This window comes from Pleuronectes platessa, chromosome 2 (genome assembly GCF_947347685.1).
Source record: "Pleuronectes platessa chromosome 2, fPlePla1.1, whole genome shotgun sequence".
In the NCBI taxonomy this organism is placed as follows: Eukaryota; Metazoa; Chordata; class Actinopteri; order Pleuronectiformes; family Pleuronectidae; genus Pleuronectes; species Pleuronectes platessa.
The window spans coordinates 7,325,988-7,351,312 of record NC_070627.1 but is presented as its reverse complement, the minus strand read 5'-3'; the positions used below and the strand labels follow the sequence as shown (position 1 = coordinate 7,351,312).

General features: G+C 41.8%; 1 protein-coding gene across 2 annotated transcripts in view; it reads left to right on the top strand.

Annotated features, from left to right (window-relative positions):
- The window catches only part of tafa3a (TAFA chemokine like family member 3a), a 95,063-nt gene that overhangs the window by 57,493 nt on the left and 12,245 nt on the right, over positions 1-25,325 (top strand). For both annotated transcript variants that reach the window (XM_053440285.1, XM_053440280.1), the window contains exon 3: positions 24,931-25,080. In XM_053440285.1, the coding sequence (XP_053296260.1) occupies positions 24,931-25,080 (150 nt within the window). The remainder of the gene's footprint in view (positions 1-24,930; positions 25,081-25,325) is intronic.

The following is a 25,325-nucleotide window of genomic DNA, read 5'->3' as shown; positions in this document are numbered from 1 at the left end:
TTATATTATTCTGTGAAGTTAGTATTTTATGGAATTGGGACTCAGTTAGTTAGTTAGCAGGATTATGCAGAAACTACTGGATGATCACGGTAAAACTTGTTGGAAACATGTGATTTGGATCAGGAAAGAACCATTCAGTTCTGTAGTGGATTCGGATCTGGGGGGGAGGATCCAGTAACATTTTGTGAATGTTGAAGCTTTGCAAAATATGAAGTTGATTTCTCAGAGAATAATGCATGGATCTTGACCAAAAATATTTATGAGTTTATGTGATGTGGTGCATATCAAAATAGAATTTTGGAAAGTCCAGCACTCAAATGAGTATATTTCATACTTTTGTTCATGTGTTGTATTTTTTACACTCTACCTCCTTCACAGAGAATCCTCTAGTTTAATCCCCACCTTCTGATTTAATCAATACATTTAATATTTACTGAATATATTTGATGGTTGCACTGTAGACTGACAGTAGAGGAGTAAATCCCACTTGTTTGACTGCAAACATGTCGGATAAACCGTTTAATCTTCCGGCTAACATCGCTCTCTCTTTGCTTTTGCATTTGTCCCACTCCTGTGGTTTGTGCGCTTATTCCAGTGATTTATTAGGGGCGGGCGGGGGGGAGAGAGAGAGAGGGGGCTAGCAGAAGTAGCCGGGCCTCGTTCTCCCCGGGCGGCACTGACACTTAGGTAATCACGCAGCCTGTCCCTGAGCTACGGAGGTCAGGCCAAGGTGGACCCAATAAACAAACCTCTTTAACCCTTCTGTTTATTGAGGTGGGGGCTTCACCGGAGCAATTGAACCTTTCACCGAAGCCCGGCTGGAGCACGGCGGGCTCGCGGCACGCACACATAACCCCTGCTATAAGACCACCGCATCCCCCGGAGCACCATCTACATTCATTAGCTAGTCATGAAAGAGTGGAGAGGGAGGTGGGGGGGGTTCTGGAGAGCGTGATTGCACTAAACCCTTTTTGGCTGTGCGATTTGCTGTGGAGCCGTCGACGGGATTTGGACTGATGACGCGACCGGGTCAGATCCGAGCCTCATTACTCAGCTCCTCACACACTCGGATCCTTTTTTGTTTTCTCCGCAGTAACTCACTTTGTCTCGTTTAAAAAGAAACAAGCAGCAATCAAGCTCTCTGCGGCTTGTTGGTCAGCGTCTGCGAGGGCAAGCGTGGTCGAGAGGAAACCAGGCATGAGAAACACTTCTCCCACTGAGGCTGTGTGACGCAACATGGCGGCGGCAGCAGCAGCGGCCCTCTTGATATAGAACTGCTCTGAGCTGTGCCATTTACAGGTCATAAACTCTGTTACATTTTTAAATATAAGGTGTTTAGCCGCACGGCTCGTGGATAGCTCACAAATTCCGTCAGCACAGGGTTTAAATCAAGGTCCTGTTCTATATTCACACACACACGAGGGGCCATGCTGCCTTATTAATAAGATGAAACTGTGCAGTGGCTCTCATTTGAATTCAGGGGGAATATTTCCATATTTGCTTATGGTGGAGACTTTCTAAAAACTGTGTGATGCACTCTAATGGCTCATTCTCAAGCTGATTTTCATGCTTCAGGGGATTTTTTTCTATTCTATGTAAATTGGCTTTACCTTTTTTTTTATTTTTTATTTGACTCTTCGTCTCTGGTGTTTCACATTAGGATTCTCCAGAGCACAAATTAATGGCAGAATCCAAAAGAAACTTTTCCCCCCCTCTCCCTGCTGTCACAGTCAGGTTAATTTTTGGAAAAATATATTTTAGGATGTGTAACATTAATACAAATTGCAGAGGAAAATATACTGACTATGTGAATTAGAAATGTTTCCCTGTGGCAAACTGGAGGAAAAAATAAATGACTGAATCAGGTCAGGAGCTTTTCATGCTGAGGGACACTGGTAGTTGACCAGTGGAGTTTAGGGAGTCACCCCACTGGGCAAATCTCTTAAAGATCAGAAGGCATTACCAGTTTGATTATCAATCGGCTTTGCGAGGACGCTGGGAGTATGGGTGCTTGTCAATTAGGATAATATGATTAATCAACTATAAATGTTATAAGTCCAACTTTGAACAACTCTGAAGCAGATTGAGTTACTTTGTTGTGAACAATGGGAATATGTTTTTTTTTTCAACAGTAAGGAAATATTAAAAATGAACTACTATGAGTCTCTTCTACTTTTCTCATCATTCATATTTCCTATGGAGCCTCAAGTCTACCAAAATATAGGGAAAGTAACATGAAAAATCTCATGTGTGTGTTGAATAATTAAAATGGAGAGCAAAAATGAAGACAAATATAGGTTTGGACTTGATATTAATCAAATATCTCTGGTATTTATATCTCTAACATACTTACTGCCAACATTTTTAGGGTAATTATGTGTTTAGTTTGTTTAGTCACTGTAGGATTTTTTTTATATCGACCTGCCAAGACTGCAGATGAAAGACAGATAGATATCTCAAAGATGGCACCCACTCACTTGAATAAAACTTGCACTCTGAGTTAATAAGCCAAGAAGTTTTGGGGCTTCCTGAGTCTGTAGATTTGTGTTTCTGCTGCATATTAAATCCCAGTCCACCTTTAAACTTTACATTCTGACAATATAGTGCAGATAAAATAATGCTTTCTCACGCAACTGAGAATGAAATAACAAACATAAAACAAATAAAAAACATTTGCAGATTAAAGTTTCATGGAGAGTAATAATGACCATATCTTACAAACTCCTCTTTTTGTGTATTTTCGGTTTAAATTTGGTTCCAGCTCTTCAAGCCACAGCAGATTGAGTGTCGATGCCTTTGCCAGCTCACTGAATACATCCGTGCTCAAGACATGCAGGGACACAGCCACCTCCTTATTAGATCAGCATGAGGAAGAATAGAAAAGTGGTGAAAATGAGAAATATTGGACCAAAAAACAGAAGAAAATACAGAGTGCGTGCGTGAAAGAGGTACAGAAAAGTACCAGCAATGAAATATTGTTTGATAAGTGGTCAAGGAAAAGGATAACATATTGTAACTCCCTACTTTGTTTCACTCTAAAATAAAGAAATAAATCTTTAATAAGCACGAATCAGAAAATAACCTCAATCGCCAAAAGTCCCTGATTGCGAAACAGACCGTTGGTTTTCACGGGCTTCGTTCCACAGGTCCGTTAACGCCTCTGTTGTCAGTTGCACGACAATTCAAATGAAAACACATTTCGCTCCGAACCAACTGGACTCACACTCCGTGCATGTTCTGCCTCATTGTTTTTCCTCAGCAGCTCCACTACACGTGTTCCTCTGGTCTGCCAGCCCACGAGGAGCGGCCTCGTATGCCATGCATATTGTATCTGGGTCCCTGTTGTTGTGTGATGGAGCACATCAGCCGGCCCACTTCACACGGCAGGTCAGCGTGGAACCCTTGCCCAGGGATAGCATGACATTATACAGAACTGCGGCAGAGCAGGTCACCCCTATCCCCACCCCACCCCAGGGAGGCGTGAGGATGCTGCTGCGGAGCACTCGCCCTGACATTTGGAGAGCAGGTGGACGACTCTGTGGCGGAGGGAGATAGCGAGGAGAGGGAGATTGAGATGGAGATGCCGGGCTGTTTGAGATGCACTATGGGGATGACAGGGGTCAGCTCGCCCCATCTCCCGGTGGCAGCTACTGAGATTAGAAAACCATCAAATGTCCCCGGCTATCCACATCTGAATGGCAGCTGTATAGATGAGCCTTGAGTGGCTGCGTGTGGCCTTGCTTGTATCCTCTGTGTCTGCGGCGCTGCAGCCAACAGAGGGGAGCAGTGGGACAGGGTGTGAACTGATGAATATCAATAGCTTTACTTTATTCACATGATCCGAGGTATTGTATCTTATGGTAAATATCATTGTGATAAAAACAAAACACTCTTTATATTTCAACTACCACACAGAGAAAAAACAACAGTTTCATACAACTTCTTTTTTCAATGTTGTTATATTTTATTTGTTTAATTTTGCAATGAACAAATATCATATGTGCATATTCATAAATCCATTCATTTGAAACATGGTCATTATATAGCAACATAAACACACAAAACAGTATTACACATTCTTAACAATCAACTTGTTGCAATGACGATAATTGAAATGGAAACTAAAGTAAAGAAAGCATACCGCACCGGATATATGTAGGATTAGAAGAAGAAAAAAATATCAAGGATCAAATATTTCCCAATTGTTTCAGCATTCTTATCCGCACTAATAGTACACAGGTTACAATTATCAAAAAATTATCGCCAGGATCTAGTATTAAATATTTTTTCCTGAAATATGAGAAAAGGAAAATGTAAAACAGGAGTTTCCCAAGCCCCCTTGAGGGACAAGGTTTTTGGAAATATAAAAATAGGATTTTTCCCCAAATGGTGGTTTGTCACCAGACTGACTTCATCCTTTAACTTTGGCCAAACCTACATGAGCTCAGCTCGTCGTGAGGGTCCAAGCGACGCCTGTAGACATCTGTGCTGCACATTAATGACAGTGTGGACTGAAGGGGCATGAAGGGGATGTGAACCTCTGTCTTGAAGAGTGGATCCATCTCTGTATCTGACCAGAAGAGGGCAGCAGCCAAGATACTTCACAGAACGCTCCAACTCTCAGGCCTCTGTCAGAGAACAAGAGCTTGATTCAACACAAACACACCACCCCCCATGTAGGGGTGAGAGGAAGATGTTTATTTTCACACAAGCCAGCTCCACCAACACAAGACGTTCCTCTGGTGGCGTCCCCCTCCACCCTTCAGAGTGGGTTCACTCCACAGCCTCCTCTAGCTCGATATGAGAGTTGTTTCTTCTTTGATTTTCCAGCAGTAGGCTGATGTTGCTGTTATTTAGCCTTTCGAGAACTTCCTGCAATTTTTAACAGCCCCCCCCCCAGTTGCCTTTTCCTGGCGCCAGGCCCGGGGTGTGTGTCTTTGCTCAGGTTCTCGTCTTTCACCAGAGTCCTGAGAGTTTGAGGGTTATGACAAGTATCTAGCTCTTCTTCTTCAACTGTTGTACTTTGAGATTACCACAGCACCACTTTAAACTTCACCTCCAACATTTAAACATCTATTTGTTTGTATAAATGTTTACATACATGACAAATTGCTGTATACCTTTGCCTCCGCGGAAACAATGTTACTACAAAAACTCTAACTAAGGTGCAACTTGTGAGAAACCAACACTTTTCTTCATCTCCTCCCTACATACCAGTCATTACCCATCTGACCAGTGCAAACACTGACTGGGACGTCAGCTCAGAGTAGAAATCGGTGTTTCACCGCCGCCGCAGAGAGGAACCAACACTGTGTCAGAATCAGATACGCCGGCAGTCGTCTATCTCCATCCCCTTCTCCAATTACAGCTCAAATGTAAACCCATTATCCCTCGCCACATTATGAGTTACCTCGAGCGATTCGGAAACTCCAAAGAAATGAGGATTTTTTTGGAGGTTTTGATAGAAATCGGAGGAGCGCCTGGTGATAACGATTTGAGCTGATGAATGCAATTAGTGGAGAAGTGCTAACAGCATGGCGGTAATTGGGTCTTACAAACTGAAAGCCTGCCCTTACCCGGCAATTAGAGCAACCTGCTTTAAAGTTAGTCAATTGTATTGCTGTTAATGGCCCACGCTTGGTTGCAGCTCAGCGTGAGGAGGTGCTGTCTCCTCTCCAATCGGCCGCGGCTCGGAGTTTTCTGTGCTCGGCTGAAGAATTTGAATGCGTGGAGGAATTTCAGAGGTGATTTATTCGTTAACGCCGACGATTCACCGCTCCACAGACTGTGTTGTGTACAGGGCTGTGTGATGCATGCTGATGCATAACATTAACTTTGAGATTAGTGACGTTACAGTTTATGTACAGTGACACTGTTCGGCTTTCAGACATATTTTTTCCTGGTATTGTCGGGGAATGCACAGCGAAGGAGAGTGAAGCTTCGTTCACTCTGACACAGTTTGTAAATTTTTAATCACATGAGTTAATGGTTTGGCACCTTCAGGATTTCCTTCTCCAGGATAAAAGATGTCACATGTAGGATCTCGGACATGTGTGAGACGGGTAATTTAAATTAATGAGCTCACAGCTCTCGGCTCTGTGATCATCTGCATTGTACGTTCACTTTTCACGTGTCTTCATGAGCATATACAATCAATTTGATCTCTTTGGTGATTTGACTATAAGTAACACTAATGTATATTATTTTTCCGATCGAGTGCTTAATTTGAATTCTAGATAACTCATGATTTAGATTCTTTTTTTGATCATTCCAAGGGCAGTTTGAATTTGCCTACATGCAAATAGATAGAACATTTAAATTAAACATTTACAACTCAGATTTAGCTTTATTTTACAAGAAAAGTAAACACGTTCACAAACACTCCTGTAAATCTGGAAATGCCATAGCCAGGGAAGTTTTGGTTCTAATAGAAACAAGGGCAAACAGTATTTAAAGAAATCGGAGACGTGTTAGCGTATCATCAGCTCTCATCCGACCACGGCCAACATGTTGGGGCTGATATCAGAGAAATCAGATATCTGAGCCAAGACTCTGTTTTCCAGTCGTCGTGCACTTTTCAACGGTTCCACACCAGACAAACGATTCTCCACACAAAACACAAACACATTTCGGCTTATGCCTATTAACAGCTATCTGCATATGAATGCAGATTAATTAAAACGCTAATAGCCGATGCACTCTGGTCACTGTGTCCCGCCTCTCCTCCACACGGACTCTTTACCTGCAGGGTGTACTCAGACATGACTGATCGAGCTACAATTAGAAACCAGGGCCCAAAATCTTGTTCTTCACCTACACTGTCAATAGAGATATATGTAGAACCAGGAAGAATGGAGACAGTCAGAGAACACAGGATTTAAATTCATTGAAATCTTGAGGAAAGTGTTTATAACCACATGACATGAACATCTACTCTTTCTACATCATCGTGTCCAACATCAGCATTTTCATATGAAGCAGCTGACAAAGAGCAAATGGATCTAAAATGATTGTCTGAGCAATCTGAATCTGAACTGCCTTCATCTTACTTTATATTTCAAACCTGACGACGGAGGAACCTCTGCTGCTTCAAAGAGCGTTGACCACCTGCTGAGTTTATCCACAGTTCAACCTCTTAGTTTCACAAGGTGAGATGATGGTTGATCAATCACAGATCAGCTCTTAGAACATGAACAAACTCTCAAAGTTAGCGCCTGTGGTCAGGCTATGTTGGGTCATTTCGTTTATAGAGTGAACAGATATATATAAAATAAAAAGAAAGTGACTTAATAGAAGTTGAGCCCAGAATAATTGATATCGGGGACAAGCTGTGACACTCGCATCATTATCACCCTTTCATTTGATAAAACAAACTTGTTATCCAGCAGCTATTTTAACATCCCACAGACATGGAGCAATATTAGTGTTAAGTCGGAGTCGTGCCTTTCGAATGTAAATCATACAATCACTCTTTCTCTTACCCTTTTCCTGAAGGAAACACTATCCTCACCACCTCCAGTAACTGGGAACTTTTTCCTTCTGCTCATTGGTGCTGAGCAACGTACAGTTTATTTTGGAGGTTTGTAGCTGGGAGCAGACGCCTGCTGGCACACAAAAAAACACTAGAAGAGCAGCTAAGAGATACTAAAAGGTTCCAGAGCTCTGCAGTTACTGGCAACATATTTTTTCATTCTATAAGGGATGTCAATTGATCCCTTGTTATTATAAAAATAAACTAAAATCATAGCTTCTTCATCCATACAGCATCTATACCAGAAAGACTCTAAGCAGCTATCAGGCTCAAACCCAGAACCATCTGAGAACAGGGCTAACCACTGTTCCACCTTGCCACCGCATTTGATCCGTAGTTATTCTAAAAGCATGAATCATAGCTTTTTTTCATCCATCCATCGTTACCACTTCTCCTTTGAGGCTCGCAGAGGAGCTGGAGCTAATCCCTGCGGACAGGTCACCATTTCTGTCACAGGGCATGCAAACTCCACACAGAAAGATATGTCAGGTCCTTTCCTTTGCCTCACTAGACCTTAACGATTCAGCCTTCTATTCAAACCAAGAGCCTTCTTGCTTCATAAGTGCCTCATCCATCCAAAGACACGTGCACATGAGGAGAACCTGCAAGAGTCCGTCCGACAGGGTCTTTATGTATCGTTCATCTTTGCTGTTATGTAAAGTCTAATCAAAAGACCATTACTCTCCAACCTGCTCTCAGACATGTGCCATATTTATCATTAATTTTGATCAGCTGAAATTCAACTCTCTTTGCTCCTTCTAGGGGAGGGTTGCCGTCGCTCAGCTGCCATTAAAACCAGTGACGGCTTCCCAGCAGCTTGACATCTGTCTCCAAACCGGCACACAGTATTATTTCAAGATGCCTTAGAACACGTCGGGAAAGTTTAATGTCCTCTCTAAACACTAATTCCCTGTACTTACTAATACAGATTTGTAGCCCCCCCCAATCGTAAATTGAACACATTTGCCTTAACAGCTGTGCCCTGAAACCTCTTTTCAATGCAGTTTGATAATTTAAATCCTGACAGACATTTATGAGTGCTCATCTGCAGTCGGGCGACGTCTTCTAAGGAAGTCGGAGGGGAACTCGTCAGCCGCTCAGCCTTGGGTGTAGTTTCCTCTTCTCTTTTTAAAGTAATGCTTGGCTATGGCCTGATAGTCATTCACTAGAGGCTGGCTACTGACTGAATCAAGTGAAATATAAGCTTCTAAAATGCAGTCTATCAATTGCTTGCCTCCATCTTGCGGCTGCGCTCCGTGACTCCCTGCCTTCTGGCTCACATCTCCCCGCGAATAAAGTGCGGCCCATATCGGACCATAAAAACAGCAGCCGAGGCTCAGCATCAAGTTTATGTGAATGGACTGGAGCATAAAATGTAATGGGTGGAACCATTGGAGTTCCTCTGAAATGGCTTTTTTTAAAAGGTTTGTCGACATATTTTTCAGCAAGATGGTCTATTAAAACGAGGACCATATATATTGAGCTGTCAGTGGGAGGACAGGTCAGATGCTCCTTTAATAGTGTCCTCAGGCGGTCGGCGGTGCAACGGGGGATCAGTGCCGGTGGCTGCTTCGCCACTAATGAGATAATATTGTTTTCTAGGGCAAGGTTTGATTCAGAAGGTTAAATACACCTCTCAGTTAGCAGCGTTGTTAATGTAGTTACATGACGGCTTGATTTAGAGGACGGTGATCTCTGATCCTCAGCTTTAAGTGAATTTAACCGAAGAGTTCTTCTTATTTTTCCAGACGCTTCCATTTCTAACACACTCTGTCGTCTCCTCCTCCTAATGAAGACGGATCCGTCCGCGGCACAGATCATTGTGCCTCTGTCATTTTGGCAGAATCATACAGTTTAAGTGGGGACCCTCATCCCCACTCTTAGTTTAACCAATCCTCTTTTTCATGACACGGTGGCTGTCAGTCAGCTCCGAGAGGCGTCCGTGGGATCTGCCCGAGATGAGAAGCTTTGGGAATCCAGTTGGCGAGCGGGGATGTCAGCCGTTTAGAGCAGACATGACATCCACTTGACAGATAACCCACATGTGTGCATGTCTGATGAGGAGCCAGAGACAGGAGAAGAGGATCTCCAGTTCCTGCCTGCCTCTGTGGAGCCCAACACAGACGTGGTGCAGCTCGACAGTGACGATGCTTTTAGAAAATCCAGTTTCTACTACTGTTCTGAAAGTTATCCTAAAACACTGCAAACCAAAGTTTAAAGGTTCAGTGTGAAAGATTAAGGTGAAAGGGATCTATTGGCAGAAATTCACGAGTGTGTTTCACCCAAACTGTACGAATTGGGCCCTTTATATTTAAATACTTTATATTTACATCAGAGTGTGTCCTCTCTACAGAGGCCCCCATGTTTTTTTACTGAGTTTTTATGACATTTAATGTTTTTATGACATTTAATGTTCTGCTACATGCAACTTCACCACTAGATGTCACTAAATTCTACACACTGAATCTTTAAAGCATTTCATCCAAAGTGAGTGAAATTAAAAACTTACTTAAAGAAGAAGGGTCTTGTTTATATATGTGAGAAACTGATTCTCTGTCCAGTTGAAGCCAATTCAAGATGATCCATTGAGCCTTGTTGAGATTGCAGCCACTGTGGATGTAGATCTGCATGGGGTAATACATTTGTCGCAGCTGCATTGCTGGAGAGATAATGTTTTTATATCTATAATGCTTAACCACAGGCCATATCACAGACCCGGCTGAGCACCAGGGGTGACCAGGTCTACTCTGTCAGGGACTCTTCTCATCTTTAACTTTATTTATTTTTGTACTTGGGCTCTAGTTCTGTTTGATCTTCGAACTGTATTATTTATTTTACTTCTAAAGCACCGTGTAACTGTGTGTTGAAAGGAGCTGTAGAAATACATGAAGTTTACTATTATACCAAATAAATCTGCAAAAGCTGCAGTCGTGGTTTTGTTGTCAATGGAATCTGTTCATGACATTTTCACGGTTGTGTTTACAACTCGAAGCTTGGAGTTATTGCTTGGGAAAGGATTTTCACCTTGGTTAAATATTGTATCTGGAACCAGGAGGTGGAACCCATTGGTATTTATTTTGTTCCAAAACCATGACCTTTCCCCAACAGCACAGATTTCTTTTTCATTCATATAAACGCCGTCATGCTTACATTCGGTTTACAACAAAATGCACTTTGTAAATCCATGAGGTGGAACGAACCGCTATCAGGAATGTGATGTGCTTGGATATGTTGTCGTGAGCTTGACAAAAACAACACAAGGGCCTGCTACTCCAAACAATAATCCATGGTGCTGCTTTTTATCCTCTCCCTAACATGATGCATTATTTTTATCAGGTGAAAGAACGTTTGTGATGCTGCTGCATCTTCTAACACTGTTGTTTGGCCTTTATAAATATTTTCTGTTTTATTGATGTTCATGTATGAGCAACACAACAGCTTAAAACAGTTTGTTCTAGTCTTTAAATTGTTGCTAATATTTTCCTTACTGGTGCAGAGATATATTTGATCGTTGTTTTCTCAACCAAATATTACTCTGATCCTGAAATATATTCAAGTTTAAGTTTACAGTCAAGTTCAGTGAAATAAATGCTGATTCTCCAGTTTAGGGAAATGGCTGCTATAACACTCAGAGGTTCAATTAATCTTCCCTCACTTGCCAATATTTTGGGTACAATCAGATAAAACTCAGTGCAATATAGCAGCCAAATTAAATTTCTGTCTATGTGTGACATCAATCCTTTGGAATCTTTGCCCAGTACTTTCTGATTAGGGAATCTGATAAATAAGGGCCTATTATTATCATTTTTATTATGAATACTTGTGCAGTGCCCGTTCTAAACCTGCCTGTTCAGCCTGGGGTGATGCTGTGGCTGCAGCTTTCTTTCTGAAACTGTAGAAGGGACTTGCAGTAATTTAGCTGCGGCAAATAAAGACAGAGTGCACGACCACTGCGTCACCAGTGCTGCACAAGATACTGTTCACGTGTTGACTCAAAGTTCAGTGGAGCTCGACTCAGAATCGCAGAATCTCAACTTTGACAATCAGCTGTTATTGATGTTGCTTTAAACGCTAATGATCTCTAACAACATAAGTCCCGGCCGCTGCTACTACCGAGCTGCGGTCGCCTGTTTATTTACTGAACAATGTTTTTTTATTTATTTCCAGTACAAAACACAAAACAATACATAACACATATCAGACAAGTTGCACAATGAAATGCAGGTGAACTTCACTGCATACACATACATACAAAAAAATAAAGAAAGAAAGAAACACGCACACAAACTTACATACCTACGTAAAATAATACCAATAATATATAAAATAAAATAGAAAATAAAACAATAAAAAGTCACACTCGATATCCCTACAGATAGATATAATCTACCGTTGCCTGAGAAAGTCCATTAAGGGTGCCCATATCTCTTCAAATTCCTGTGCTTTACCCTTGATTACATAGGTTAGCTTTTCTAATGTAACATACATTGCCTCGCCTGTTTATTTAAATGTTATGCATATTGAACCAAATCCCACCAAAACCCAACACTGAACCTCCTCAAGCCTTCAACAACACACGTGTCAGGTGTGAAGCCGATCAGATGAGCTGCTCTCGAGATGTGCGAGCCACAGACAGACAGAGATTTATCAATGTTCAATATTAAATAAATCCTCCTGCAGCAGTCACTTGGAAATGAGATGCTGGCGACCGGATGATTGAATTAAATATAGAACTCTGAATAAGATAATAAAGCACGTTTTGAACCGGCACGGCACAAATTTTAGAAAAGTGCAAATAAGAAAGACGCTGGAGGGGATTTTTCCTTTTAAACCTTAAAACCGATATTTGTTTTGTAGATAACTTCACACCAACAAACAAACAACTTCTAATTTCAGAGCTGGACAATGTAAGCCACATTTTTCATCATGGAGATGTGGCGATAAAAAAATGTGTAGAGAAGGTTTCTGGAGCTGAATAAATGAAGTGTAAGTAGTGATAGATGTAAAAAAAAAAGCAAAAAAATGTTGGATGTTGCAGTGTTAAGATGAGATGAGGAAAAAGGCAGACTCTCTCACTCTCAGACTAACAGAGAAACCATATGCGCCGAAATGAGGAAAAAAAAGAGACATATAATGGCTCCATGATGTGTCTGAACATTTCTTATTACATTTTTAGTGACTGTCTAGAGAATGAGTAACCGTGTCAAAACAACACTTTCTTCTGCTGCTGCTGCTGCTGCCGCTGTCCCTGGATTTAATAACTTCAGTAGCCTTTCACTTATAAGGCTGTATGATTCCTTGAGGGACTCCAATTGATCAGTCAGTGGTGGGCTCTGACGTGGTGGCAGTCAGATGAATGGCACTGACATGGACTTCATCTAAACCACTAAAGCATACACTCGGGGATTGTGAGAGCCCACTCATCTGTTTCTGCTTTCCCGCTCTCTGAGGACTGGAGTCAGGGAGTCAAAGATTAAAAAGAGAAAGCTGGTGTATGAGGACAAAAAGACTGATGAGCGAACAATATATGCACTTTATTTTGTTAACTGAAAGGCTCCAATTCGTCGGCTTGATTGTCGGTGTGAGTACTGAACCTCTCAAGGTAGTACTGGAAGTACTTCCTCTGGGGGATATTCCAGTATTTTTCAAACAAAGTGAGATTCTCATATGTTTTTCCAACAAGACTTTGGCTCACCGCTACTCTTGTATACATTTCAGTTCAAACAGGAACACTGGCAAGACGATAACAAGCCTCCTACAGCTTTCTAGAAATCTTCAACCAAACAGAAACGCTCCAGGTAGTTCTCCACACTAAATGACAAAACACGTTGTTTGTCATTTCTTAAATGAATCCATAGTAAACAGTTGAATCAGTACGTGACAGAAAGTAGTCCCCTGACAGTTTCTATCGCTGTTGTAGCAAACTGCTCAATATACAGTCGCACATCATGGACTGTTTGTGAAGATGACGACATGACAGCTGCCAAATGTGAAGCCACATTTTCTTGATCACCCCCTGGTGGCCAGCTGCAGTGTAGGTCAAAAACGACACCCACTCCATGTTAATGGTTGGGATTACAGTGCAAAAACTAAAACGTTTTAATATTTCAGATAAGTTCAGTTTTAATTAAGTATCAGATGCAATAAAAATGGGATGAAATGTAATGATTGACAAGTGGTTGAGTGCAGTTATTGGTTGAAACCTAGTATCACATCCTCACGACATCGCCAATGCAAAATGGCAGCAACTCATCATTCGATCTGTTTTGGTCTCCACCACCTCCTGAAGGAAATATCCAGCTCTCCAGTCTCTCAATGATTCACCATGCTCACCAGCTACTCCCTGTTTGTGTCCCTCTGCTGTGTGGTGCTGGCCTTCCAGTCGGTTTATCAGTGTTTTCTTTGAAATCGCTGATTAAAGCTGAAAGGATGAATCAAAACAGTAGAAAATAAGAAGAGTAACGCTCAGTAGAGCAGAGTGATGATTCTCTGAGGGCTCGTCACGACCAGCGCCTCCTGTCCCGTTACACACTGTCATTTCCCTCTTTGCTGGCTGGTTTAGAACTATTGGAAATCCATAGACGGTTTATTCTCCTCTCTCTTTGTTTGTGTTGCACGATTCCTTATTCTCCTTAATTCCTACAACCGAGGCGTTGAATAAAATGCAATCCTGACCAATATTCATAAAAGAGGAAATGATGAGAACAACATCCATGTTGATAAATTCTGATTTCCCTGTGGACAGAGCTCCAGCCTCCGTGTCGCTCAGACACAGGCTTAGTTCTGGGGTCTTGCTGGGCCTGATTGTCAGCTCAGCAGGTTTACAGCTGGGTGGAAATGAGTCAGGCTTTTCTGAATACGCTAATCCAATTAAACGCCGCTCTTGTGAGAGTTCTCTTCATGTTTCTCACCAGGAAAAGTAATGAATGTTTCATAAACCAATACCTCTGTGCGTCTCTGGTGTGTTTGCTGCCACATTAAAAAGATTTCAGTTATTTTTTTTAGTTTTTTTCACGGGGGCCATTTGAATTGTTCTAGCTGGATCTATTTTTAATGGACCAGTCGACATTTCCTTTGACTGAGTGTTATGGCTGTGTGAAGCTGGCAGCTGTGATCTTTAGCACCACATGCTCGGTTTTACCTGGGAAATATGCTGCAGTGAGCCTGTGCTCAGCATGCAGAGGCTCTGTGACTCATTGAAATGGGTTATCGGTATCTGGAGAAAACAAGTGTAATTTGAATCATTACTAATTAATCAGGTTTCTCTATTCAATGGCCTAAAACCTCAGTTTTTATTGGATGCCTCTGTATCTCCGGTCTGGGCCTGTGGCCACGACGTGACTCTGCTTTCCCTGGTTTCATCTTCCTCTGACTGTAAAGAGGACGACTTGCAAGAACCATCGTGAGCCCTGAGACTGAAACAGAAAAGAAGAAAAAAACACACTCACTGTATGTTTTGCTCCGTGTCCTTCTGCGGTGAAAGCGCACAGAGGCAGGACTTGTTGCCTCATGCCTCAGTGGATAAATGAAGTTTGTCTCCTGTCAAGGACGATACGCAGGCTCATGTCAACAAAGTGGCCGAGAGATAACATTTGACGTGACATTAATTCGTCTGAACATCTTTAGGCGCTCGGTTCTCTCGGCTGCGATCGGTCTGTGTCAAGTGCGCTTGTTTGATCTTTGCACTTGATTAGTTCTCTTTTAGAAGTGACTCTCTGTAAATTGTAAGTGGTCGGATTATCAAAGCGTTTAAGCTGTAATGGGCTTCTGTAATTATGTTTTTTTTTTTTTTTTTTGTACGTCCATACAATCTGGGCTCCCTCAGCGAGTGGGAGGATGTGCAGAAGTCCGCAGCTGATCTTATCTGTGACTCTCTGTTAACTGAATTCTCTCCGTGTTTCAGCCGTTCCTTTAAACATCCACCTGTTTCTGTGGCTCTGATGTCAGTCAACCAAGTTCAAACTAACCATGAGGCGCTTTTATCCTGATACTACCCTGGCTGTACTCTGTAACAGGTCATTGAACAGGTGACTCCCGACTGTGAGGTGTTCTCTTATTTCTTTATTTGTTTTTGTCCACGAAGCACCTTGGAGGAAACTCTTATATTTATTATATCGTATTCTCCTTTTTATCTGATTGTGCTCAGGAACTCTCCGGAGATTTTATAGAGACTTTCCTCTGACTACATAAAGATCCACTGACACCATCAAGGGGTATTTGTAGGTATAAGATTGATATATATGTGTTTTATTGTACCTTAATTACATATATTGATATTTAGGAACTGATATTCTGTTGATTGCATCATTATCCGCTCTTGCTCATGCATATATTTTGCAGCAATATTATCCAGAGCCTGAGGATAACATTGATTTAAGAGTCGATTCATGACTATGTCCAATATGTATTTTTTTGGATTCTTCTTCTCAATGTGAATCTTTAGTTGATACTTGAAGGAAAAGTGGTATACTGCAGCTAAAGGATGGATTTCTTTATTTTGTAGCCACAGCGGAGATAATCACAGGAAATGTGAGGACAGAGATTGCTAGAGAGACGAGTTTGACATGTCAAAAGTATATACAAAGTTATGACCAAAAGTAAAAAGTTCCTGTCCTTAAACTGTTTTAATAATAGCCATTGATATAGTCTCCTTTCAAAGTTATGACCATTGAGTGATCAACCAATGTTACAGAGGCACATGCATGTTAGAAATGTTATTTTTGTTGTCTCACTTATTTATGCATTCAAATGAAAAGGGTATAGGAAGCCTGTTGTAGTAGTTTTCCTTTGAGTGCCCGATCCCCCCTACTCTAAACTGATCCTGTGTCAGCAGCTGTTGCAGTGATGTTGGGAAGCTAAAAACGCTTTGCTCAGATAGAATCAGATGCCAGAGTTTTGAAGAAGTAAACCCTCTTCACTGCAGATATTTCGACTTGTCACAGGCGGATCAGCGAAGGTTTAAATGATCAAATATATGATGGCTGAACTGAGCTGCCTCTGTCTCTGGGTCCTGGTGTTGTGAAGTCTGGTTACTGTTCCATCTCTTATACTGTGACGCTAGAACCAGTCAGAGCTGAGAGTTCATGTCACCTGTTTTTGCTATATATATATATATATATATATATGCACATTATTAAAGGAATACATTAATGAGCGTTTCTTTTTAGTGGAAAGATAAATGCCTCTCTCACATCTCAACGTTGAATGTTGCAGTAGAGCCTGCAGCCCATTAGCTCATCTTCGCATAAAGAGTGTTTTTGGGGGGGGGGGGGGGGGGGGTTGTCTATGTCCAAATGTGACGTAATGTGCCTCTCAGCACCTCTGAAGCTCACTAATTAACAGGCCGGGTGCTGTTGGTTTAATCTCTGCCTCATGGTGATGATACGTCGCTCCCAGCCAAAGAGCAGGTAAAACCACAACCTTGAGTTTTCACACTCGAGTTCGGGTTTTTTATATCTGTACTGCAACTTCTTCCTAGTTATTGTCTGATACATATGTGATGAGCTGGTACCAGTGGGCCAATATGTCTCCCAGCCTCTAATATCATCTGTGTTAAAGCAGCAGGTTTGACCTCGTTGCAGACTAGCGCCTGTTAACGAAATGTCGTACCTGACGCCCTTTATTGCTACTGTGATTAAATTGGATTCACATTAAAGGAGACATATAAAGATTTTTTTCAGTTTTCTTTCCCCTAGTTTGTTTTATTTTGTGTATTTAAAAGACCAAATCCATGGTTAAGGGAGTTCCCTCCCCCGTAGAGAACACTGCTCCTTATCCTCCTCAAATGTTATATCACGATACCTCGCCCGGAATGCCCCAAGGCTTTTACTATTTGCTCTGGAACCAGATGACCAGTCACAGTAGAGTTGGTCATCGGGCCAATCAGAGCAGACTGCCCTTCATCTGGAGAGGGGGGGGGGGGGGGGGGGGTCTTAAAGAGACAGGAGCTAAAAGCAAGATTTGCAGACGGAGGCTGAAATGAGGAGCTGCAGCAATGAGAACAATCATTTGTTTCCTAAACATCACAGCTATTAAACCTTTCAAGTTATAACCTGACTTAAAATGATAAACATGAACATGAGCACAACATGTCTCCTCTAGGATGTCAACCGCATTCCAAACACAAAGGGTGAAAGACACAGGACAATAATTGCTCAGGCGTTTCAATTTAGTCGTTAAGTTGTGGATGTCAACTTTAATGAGTGCTTTGTGATGTTAAGTACTTATTATTAAAGTAGCTCTGTCATGGCTGTCATCTTAGCAAACCTTCAGTTTCCTATTGAGCCTTCACTCATGTTATTGTTAAGCAGAAAAAAGGAATTCTGTCACTGGTAAGATTTTTGGATTTCACCAAATTACTGCAGGAGGAAAACGACTCCATTACAGGGAATTCTACATCATCTCACCTCAGTGACGGATGTGTTCTGGGACTTGACAGACATGTGGTCGAGATGGGACTTTTTAATACAGCACAATATGATTTCTTTGTTCCATGACAATTGAAACATCCTGTGTGACAAACTGCCACGAGACATGTTTGTAATTTCGGGGTTTTCAGCAGTCAGTGAAGTCTCGCTGTCAACAAACGAAATGAGCGCCGCCCCTCTGCTGTCTCACGTATCCCCTGTTGTGCTTCTATTACTGTATCTTGTGCTTGACTGACCAGGTGAGACCGATGTACAGCCAGCCAGTCAGGCAGCTGACAAGTTGGAACAGCGTGTTGTTCTTGATGCCTCCCTGAATGTTAGATCAATTGTTTGATTGCCGTAGAAGCTGAGGAAGACCAGTGGCTTTAAAGCTGGTGTGATTGGTTCTGTGATACGGACGATGGGAGAGTGCTTTACCCCAGTGACTGGCGACAACTGTCAGGACAGGAATGAGTGTAGGGAGCTGTTCCCAGGAGGTTTAGTCTCCAGTGGAATTTCTGAAGAACCTTCTGAATCATCTTTTTGAGTGAGAAAAAAAGAATGACATATTACTTTTAATGTCAATGTGTCCTGTGAAAGTGAATTTAGAAGAAAGATCACCTTTAAAACACTGAATGCACATTAACAAATAACACAGTGGGTATCACTGACCTTGGATCTATATCTATACAGTCGTTTTTAGAAGAACACAATCCATCCATATATAATCAGTTCTATTAATGTAACTCAAATGTATTCCTTTATTTGAATGCAGCTAGTGAATTACATGATTCATTTCCATTTCCCTATTCATCTCACAGATTAATAGTGTATTAAGGCCTGATTGTCCTGGTATTGTTTATGTAAGCGGTTTAGGAGAAGACAAGAATACCAATTTTACCCATGATGACATGTTTTTGCTGCATAGCCAGAATACAAGCTAACAAAAGGAGAATAAAGAGAACATATTATGTATAAATAAACCCAAAGTCACAACTTAATTAGAAGTACAAAGTTGCGTGTCAAGAAAAAAGTATGTCATCCATTGACCGTGTCTAAAGATGAACGACATGTCTCCACACTTCCTCCCACTTTGCCCAAATTAAAGCCAAATATCCCTAATGGCTGCCATCTTGCACATTTGGACTGAAAGCTCAGCTCAGCAGTGATTGATTGATGGAGCCGTGGGATCAAGGTCTTGCTGATGCACTCACTAAATCAACGTCAGCCGTCCATCATGACGTTTAACCCGGTTTTCATAGCATCAAATACCTAAGTGAAGCAAAACTTATCACCACAGCAGTGTGGTAAGAACTACATTAATGAGATTTAAGTTTAGTCCATGTCCCATCTACTAACATGGAGCTGGCCTAACCCTCCTTATGTATAGTCTATGATATATACAATATAAGTAGACAGAATACACATTGGTGCTTTACACTGTCGAGTCAACACATGTATTTTTACCCTGAAAGAAGCTCAGCTCAGAGTCTCATATCTCGTCAAACACACCTCCTCTATCTTCATTTTATTATCTCTGTGTCTCCGGGAGTCGTGTGTTTGCCATTTCACTGAAAAGCACAACATGAAGATATTTTATAAATAAACTTGAGGGGAGAATGTTCCTCTCTTGTTTGGCTGCCTGCCTTTTGTCACCACATTAGCAAACTGCTGCCTGAGGAACGTGACGTGGAGTCAGAGCGAGCGCGGTGGGCAACGTGACGGCTGAAATGAGCAAATTGAAAGCAGAGTGCATCTGTCAACGCTTCCTGTCTTTGTGTCGGAGGACTCGCACGACGCACACTCTTATTTATAAATGCCCCGCACCCCCGTGAAAGTAATGACAGGTTTATATTTTTCTGCTTTTAGATGTTCTGCACCATTCACCACCAGCTACTGCACAGCCCTGTGTAATTTACAGTGTTTGATACTCTGCTGCACTTTTAGAAATAGGAAAAGAGACTGCTTGTCAGAATCCAATTTTCTACCAGTTTGATTCAATCAGCGCTGGTTGAGATCAGGTTGAGTCTTCAATCAAATTTCAATCTTTCAATTATAATGTGTTACACTCAATATACAGAACATATGTGTTCATATAGCTAATTTGTTTACTGCGTTGTGATATTTGCTGTTTATGGCAAGTTTCACTGTAAATTATAGTGTTTATAATTAATATAACTAGATCGCTCCACATTAACAGACCTGTGATGAGATGTGAAAATCCGCCACCCTCTGAAAAACCCAAAGCAACGCTGTTATACTATGATTTGGGGTCAAACTTGAGTATCTAGTTGTGTAAGTTGAAGTTATTGAAGGTATTTTTTACTGCTAAAGTCTATATTTGGTCTTTGTCTTTTTGTCTTATGTGATGGGTTCTCCTGGAACTTTACTCCAAAACAAGCATCAAGAACTTTTGGTTATCTGTCATTTAACATGTAATGGAATGTCCTCTCTACCAAATGTATAATATTGGATGCTAATACCAATAGATGGCCAAAACACACATAGTGAATATAACGCTAGATTATGCACTAAAGATATGTATCTATTTGATTTATTCCATCTTCCTCAAACTTGTGCAGTGGCGGACTTGGTGCAATTTGGACACACAAAACGTTCAATATTAAAACATTTGAAATAAACGGGCGATCAGCACTTTGTAGCAGCAGGGCGTGGGAACTGATTGTCAACATCCTTAATCAAGACAACTTCACGATGATGAGGAGGACAACTTGTTCTCCGGTCTTAGTGGAGCTCCAACGAACTTTCATCAAACAGACAAACTTCTTTATGTGCAGTAGTGCCTCAGGGTGCGGCTGCTGCCCGAGTCTGGTGTGTCTTGTTTATACCGGTAATTGCAGAAGTGAAAACAAATGATGCATGAATATTATTTAATTATTATCAACATAAATGTTGGAATATAAAGGGTTCATGGTACTCAGTTCTAATCCCAGTCATGTCAGGAGAGTGTTTTCAGATGCAGACGCTTCACAAACGCTGTGATAGTAAAATGAAACAAGTGTCTCACGTCCGGGCAGATTAAGAGAAAAGTAGAACAAGGTATTTTCCCTCCTTTTTTCCCTCTTCAGCTCCGTGCAGCTCCTGGTTCCATATTGGCATTTATCAGTCAGGGATCGATGAATATGATTGTGGAGCACAGTACTTTGCCTCAGAGTGGTATTGATTGGGCTGAAGGGTTGGGCCTGGTGCCAGTTCTCGTTAGTGGTCTCTGTCCTTTCACCTTTCTTTGTCTCTCATCTCTCCGTCCTGCTGACGTGGGCGGCGGCTGATTCTAACTGATCGCGCTGCTAAGTGCCCGAATGGAAATGTATCGATCACAGGTGTTATGAGCCGTGTACACAGTGACGCCTGTCCCCTACGTGTGCAGCTGTACCCGTTACCAGCCTCACAGCCCTCTGCTCCCGTCGACACCAGCTAAAGCAGTGGTTTGTTCTGGGGACAGGGTGTCAGGGTGGTGCTGGTGGTTACACAGATCATTTTACAATCAGGGGCTTAATGGTCATCCATCTAATGACGAAGTGTCCTTGTGCATCACGTTGACATCTTACCTGCTCAGAGCTGCTGTGCTTATACGTATTCACTCATGTGCGTTCGACCGAAAGGACATTTGAACAAACGCATCATCACACCAGCATCATACTGTGGTTGTTTTTAAGCCCAGTGAGGCCACCAGATAATAAAGTATTAGTAATTTGATTTATTTGCTAAATTGTCCAACAATCATATAGTAAATTCATGTTTTTCTATATTACGCTAAGTTTTCCAAACAAAGGGAGATTAAGGAAGAAGTAAACAGAGAAAGTAAATAAATAAATGTCAGATAATTAAAATCATTTAATCCTGACATCTAAAATAAAACCAAATAACTGGTAATTTTGCCAAATAAACATGAACATGCACAGTAATACAGCACTAACAGTCATTTAGTACAACTCATGTTATTTCTAGTAATATTTTACATTAATATCAAATAAGTGGCACCTTTAAAAAAAGTCTTATCTTTTTTCACTAAAGTAAAAAAACACAAATGTGATACAGGACAAAAAGGGAGACAGATCTGTAGATAAGATTGTGGCGGATTATACGCTAACATTGTTTTCTTTCTAATCCTAAAGGAAAACAATCTGAATCTAGTGTTGATGCTGGAATCTTCCACCACTGGTTTAAAAAAGAGATAAATATATATTGCAAAAGACAAAAGCCATAAATAGTTAGAAAAAGTTAGATTTTGTTGACATTTTCACTATAACAGATTTTTCTTATTGTGTCTCATAGTCTGTACTTCACACCAGTCAGTTCATGGTTGTTTATCCTCACATGGATCGTTACCAGCTCAGGCTGACCACGGCCCCCTGGTCTCTGACCCCTCATCCTGTCCACACTGCATGGTGGTTCAGGGTCCGGCCTCAGAGTCAGCGACCTCGGCCAGCAGCTCCAGATTTAATCAGCACTTCTCTCCACACGGGCGGCCCCGGCCAGCCGCTTCCTGCACCTTAATGAGTCCAGAGTCCCAGCCGCAGCTTGTGCTGCAGCTTTCTTTCCTCCGTTTCACACCACAGCAGAGAGAGCATACGCACACGCGGCCAAAACTACAGCCAGTGATGCATTTCATGATGCAAGACAGGCAGACAGATGGAGGAGGTATTAGCGGCTTTGAGTGTGACATCTGTCCCTTGACACTCTATTTTGACAGCTCGTTTAATTATAATTTGGAGTAATAGAAAGATATAATGTAATTGTACTGCAGTCTTGATCTGTAATGCTGGCCTTTAATCAGCGAGCCCTTTAGAGAGGCTGACTGTAAACACATGCTATTTGTTTTCCTTTATAATCAGGTGATTTACAATGATTGTCTTCGCTCGTCTCACCTCTGGTGATTACCTATTGTCCATTTGCATCTATTGCTTAAACAAAGTTTGAATATTCCATCAAAGCTATTCCAACTTTTGAAATTAACTTTGACCGGGGGGCGTGCTGGTGGCTCAAAGATAATCACATCAAGGGCACGGAGCCTGACCTGTTTTTGCATCAGTAGGTTTCTCCTCGGTGAAAAGCACTCGATCGGCAATTGTTGTCTTGCCTTTTGTGGGAATGTGAATAGCACCTTATTGATTGGAAGCAAAATGTTTTTAATGTTGTAGATGAGATTTCTGGATTGCTGGCTAATGGGGAGATAGAAGCTCGCTGCAATCTATTTTCAAGTCAAGACCCAAATTGAAAATCTTTGCAGGCATAATTAAGGCTTATCTGAAAGGAATGTCAGAACTTTTTCACTTCTTTAAAAAAAAGAAAATTCTCTTGCCACCTATCCAATCCTGGTTGTTACGTATAAATGCACAAACATGCTCAGAATGGTTGATGAGTCCGTGCAGAAGGTAATGAATATAAGATGGAGAGCAGTAGGCCTATTGATGCTTGGATTGACTTGATGCGGATGGTTGTGTAAAAACAGCCCCCCTTGTTTTTGATATTTTCTGGCTTTAATGAAGTCATTCTTAAGAAGTAGACGTGTGGTGTTTAATGTGCAGAAACTTAATTAGTCGTATCCCATCAGAGAAGTTCACCCTCTGTTCATCCTCTGGTCGGGGTGCAGGCTCGGTGGATTCAGTGTGTTGCTCAAGGACACTTGGACAGGTGGGGCCACACCGGGGTTCACAGCCGGGGTCCTCCACCTGGGGGATGACCTGGATTTCAAGAAGGAATTGTGTCTGGATGTTTGAAACCAGAGCGAGCTCAACATTACTCAAACTCCCTCTCAGGACTTTCTTTACAGCAAAGGAGACAGGGAGGCTCCGTGCTGGTGAAACCCCGTTCGACCTCATGGCAAAGCTACGTTTATATATTTGATTAACGTTTTACCACCAACAAGAATTCTTCTTCATCAATGAAACTTCTTAGTGACTTAGCACTCTAACTTCTTTACTTTATGAACTAGGTTGGCAAGGAGGACTCCTGCTGGTCATATTGAAAAGTCACAGATCATGAAATCATTGGATAGTCATATTATTAATGAACTGTTCAGTCTGTGTATTTACTACATGGCTGATATTAGCTTTTTCTCAAGAGTTAAATAAGAACATCAATGCCTCAATTAGCTATCTGTATGGTATATTATGGAGCTAAAGGAAAAACAGGTGTTAAGCCTTTGCAGCTTTGAAGTGCAGGTTGACACATTTTGTTTCCTTTGGAAAGAGCTGGAGTCTGTTAGGCTAGCTTAGCACAAAGAATGGAGACGGGTGTTTTAAACAGGCTTGTATGTATGAAAATCAACAATGGGTTGATTCAGTTCAATGTAGCCTATTGTCTGTGTAGTCTTCAGCTGCTTCAGACATGAACTCCCCAGACACTAAGCATTTTCTCCGGACTTTCTCCTCCTGGCCCCGAGTATATGATCCGTGGAAATTGATGTGAGAACCCAGCAGGGGATCCACCGCTGGATTGACAGCGAGCGAGGGGGCGGGGGGGTGTGGGGGGGGGGGTTGATGGCTCTTCTCACACGCGACAGACACAAAAATGAATAAAAACAAAAAGAAAACAAATGTCTCCGGGTGAAAAAGCGATGATACACAAATAAAAGGCACCAACAGAGATGTAGAGATAGCTTGTGGTGTCGGTTTGTTGGCACCATAAAAGTATTAATGTTTCAATGTTCTCATCTAACTCACAGCCAGAACGCAGGCAGGAGTATCTCCCATAATGTGTAACAATTCTTAAATGGTCACAATAAATGCTCTGTGAGGATTGTGTATTAAATCTGTGTTCTCTTGCCGTAGCAGAATTGTCAGTAAACCCCAAGGAAATAGTAAAACCAACAAAGAATTGAGATTTCCTATATTCATTTCGGGGGAAGGGGCTTGAGTCTAAATGCCTTTAATCTGTGTACATTAAAGAAAAAGGCACAAACAAACCCCTGCTGTCTGAATGACGCCGTCACACGCTCTCTAACCGGTCGCCTGTGTTTCTGCTTTTCAGTTCACGTGAAAGCGGGAACCTGTGAGGTAATTGCCGCGCACCGATGCTGCAACAAGAACAAGATCGAAGAGAGATCCCAGACTGTCAAGTGCTCCTGCTTTCCTGGACAGGTGGCGGGGACGACGAGAGCGGCTCCCTCGTGTGTAGACGGTACGCCAGGCTTCTCATTACAGTTCTGCTGATTGCGGTGGAAACGCGGCGCGCTGCAGAACTGTCCCAGCTGTCACTGTGCCTCTCGCTGTTTATTTCAGGGACAATCCAGCGATGAGAGGTTTGTTTTTGTGTGGCAGAAGAAGAAAAACAAAACACAGTGTTGAGGTTTTTCACATCTGCTGTTTGTCCCAGAGGCTTCGAAATCTTTCAAATCAAACTGCCCACCGGTTCGTTCTCTGTGT